Genomic DNA, 3,015 nt, shown 5'->3' with positions numbered 1-3,015 from the left:
AGTATTGTGGGTATGTTCTGCCGTAGGATCGCAACCGACCGCACGAACCTGGCGGGGTACGTCCGGTTGCGTAAGACGGTGGTTGAACCCGCGGGTTCTGCTGGCCAAATGAAACCCGCCTAAACGGAAACACCAGCTCGGTTCCTCGGAACGTTTCCTGTGATCCCGTAGGCAGACCCGGGTGTCCCGAGGACAGTTCGTTGCGATGGAAGTTGGTTCTGAAGTGTCCGTCGCTTATCTCCTCTGCTTCCTAGGTTTCGTAGGATCGATGGCGGGGATCTCCGATGTTGAACGGTGTGGAAGTAGAAGGTGATGACTGTTCTCGTCCCAGGTGGCAGATCTGAAAAAGTCAAATCCTACGGCAGTACTTTGCTCTTTTATGTGTGACTAAGTAATGTTGATCATAGACAAAATAAACAAACATTAAAAAGCGATAACAAAAAAATAACACTGGAATAAAACTGTGGGAAAGGAAATAAAAACAAAAAATCAGAGTATGTGGAGAAGGAAAAGGAAACAAGGCTATAAATTAAATGTTGAGGGGAGACTGGGGGCCTGGACTTCGAGGTGTATTAGTTCGAGATTGATGGTATTGCATCAGTAGATGCGAACGGTATTTTTTCCTAAAGGAGGAGCGTGCGAGCGACTTTGTGACGTGTGGTATTTCTTCCCATACTTTTGGACCTCGATGGCTAATTGACCTTGAGCCAACGGCGGTGTTTGCGCGGGGATAAAAATAATTCTGACTGTCGGCCCTTCTGGTGTTGTGATCATGGACTGACGAAATAGGTGTAAACAGGGTGTTGTATGTGGACGGTAGTGCACCAGAACGAAACACGTGAACCAGTTTGGCTAATTCTAGTTTATAGATGTCTCTAATTTTCAGAAGGCGCATATGGTAGTATATGGGGGTGGCGCGACATCGGTAGGTACTGCGAGTAATAGCTCGCAAGATTTTATTGTGTTTAATGTTGAGGTTATGCAGTGATGCGGTGCAGCCACTGCCCCAAGCGGCGACGGCATATTGCAGATGGGAGTATGCAAATGAGTAATAAATAATTCGGAGAAACTTTTCTCCAAGGTAATCGCGCAGCTTATACACTATACCGCAAGCTTGAGCCAATTTTCTTTCGACATACGTTATATGGTGTTTCCAATTTAACTGATCGTCGATGTATACTCCCAGGTATTTTGTTTTCGTCGATCGGTGTACTTGTTGCGATCCCATGAATATGGAAAACTTGTCGAAAAAAAACGCTTTCTAGGACGAAACAGTAGGTACGTTGTTTTACTGGTGTTTAGTGATAATTTGTTGTGTCGCATCCAATTGTCCACGTGCGTGAGTTCCTTGTTTACGTTTTCCTGCAGATCAGTTAAAGACTCTGATGACATGCAAAGGCACGTGTCATCCGCAAATAATTTGGTTGTGAATTGGGATGCAGTGGGAGGTCATTAATATAAAGGGAAAACAGAAGATGGGCCAAGGAGGAACCTTGAGGACAACCGCACGTAACGCATTGAAATTGCGATGTTACATGTGATATGCGTGTGCATTGCCTGCGGTTACTTAAGTAGGTACATAGTAATTGTAAGGGGCTTCCCCGTATTCCATACAGGTGCTCCAACTTCCACAACAAAACCTTGTGATCGACGGTGTCAAACGCTTTTGATAAGTCCAGGAAAAATAGTGCATGTATATTTCTTCTGGTCAAGGGCGGCTAACACTCTTTCCTGGATGTCGTAAACTGCCAGGGAGGTGGACCGATTGCATCGAAAACCGTACTGGTGAGTTGTTAACATTCCATTTTTTTTCAACGTAGTCATACAAACGTTGATACATAATTTTTTCAAATATCTTAGCAAACGGGGATAGCAGTGAAACTGGCCTGTAGTTAGTGCATTCAACTTGTGAACCTGATCTATAAATTGGTATCACTTCCGCAATTTTAAGTTCATCGGGGTATTCCCCGGGGTATTCCCCCACACACCAGTTAAAAATCTCTGAGAGCATAGGTGAAATAATGCTTTTAACCGTTTTGATGTATTTAATAGGAATTTCATAACTTGGCGCAGATTTTTGACTGTCAAGTGTGGATATATACATTTCCACCTCATTTGGGGTAGTGTCAAAGAAGAAGAAGGATGATGGCTGTGTGGTGTAGGCACTGGTCGGTGGTGGCATTACTGGTTGTGGAATAGATGACGCCATATTTGCTCCGATGTTAGCAAAGAACTGATTAAAGTTGCTGGCAATTGTAACTGGGTCTGTGGTGCAATGTGCTACACCATCTAGTTTAAGTTCTGCTGGGGCATTGTGTGGAGTTTGTTTTCGTGACAACAATCTATTGACTATTTTCCACATTCCCCCTATATCATTTCTATGATCGGTTAATTGCTTTTCAATGTATTTATGTTTGGCTTCTCTCAGAATGTGGTTTAGCTTGTTCCGATACTGTTTATATTGGTTATGTTTACTTGTACTTGCAAACCCCGACCTACATGAAGCATGATACATTTTGTTTTTTGTTTTGATTGACTTATAAATACCCTTGCTTATCCAAGGTTTTTTGGCCAATTTCCTTCTTCTTCTAGTCATTATGGTAAGTGGTGCATGTTGCTGGAGTATCTTGTGAAAATAATGGTTGAGTAAAGTGAATTTGTGCAATATAGATTCAGTAGACAGAGGTATGTTGCTAACAGCACCTTTTATGTCCGAAATAAATTTTTCGCGATGAAACATGGTCTCATTTCTACCTAGCATTTTTTCTGTTTTATCATAGCAAGTTGAATGCAATAACACAAAAGTTGGCAGATGGTCAGAAATGTCTGCAGATAGTATTCCTGATTTGCAGGAAATATTTACATTGTTTGTGTAAAAATGGTCAATAAGAGTTTGGCTGTGGTTAGTTAAACGAGTTGGTTGACATATTAAGGGTGATAGACCATAAATTTGAATAGAATCTAAAAAGGTTTGAATACTATTAATTTCCTTGTGTTGCATGAGATCTATGTTGA

General features: G+C 41.8%; 1 protein-coding gene across 1 annotated transcript; it reads right to left on the bottom strand.

Moving 5' to 3' along the window:
* Nucleotides 1-1,708: 1,708 nt before the first annotated feature.
* Nucleotides 1,709-2,362, bottom strand: LOC145219296 (uncharacterized). Its single transcript, XM_080086677.1, has one exon. The coding sequence runs from the start codon at nt 2,360-2,362 to the stop codon at nt 1,709-1,711; it is 654 nt and encodes a 217-aa protein (XP_079942803.1).
* Between the last annotated feature and the right edge of the window lie 653 nt (nt 2,363-3,015).

Source organism: Phallusia mammillata, chromosome 3 (genome assembly GCF_965637545.1).
Source record: "Phallusia mammillata chromosome 3, kaPhaMamm4.hap1.1, whole genome shotgun sequence".
Taxonomy (NCBI): Eukaryota; Metazoa; Chordata; class Ascidiacea; order Phlebobranchia; family Ascidiidae; genus Phallusia; species Phallusia mammillata.
This window is presented reverse-complemented; position numbering and strand designations above follow the sequence as displayed.

Coding starts and splice junctions, on each gene's coding strand:
- LOC145219296 (XM_080086677.1), bottom strand. CDS start 2,362: ATGTGGAAAATAGTCAATAGATTGTTGTCACGAAAACAAACTCCACAC.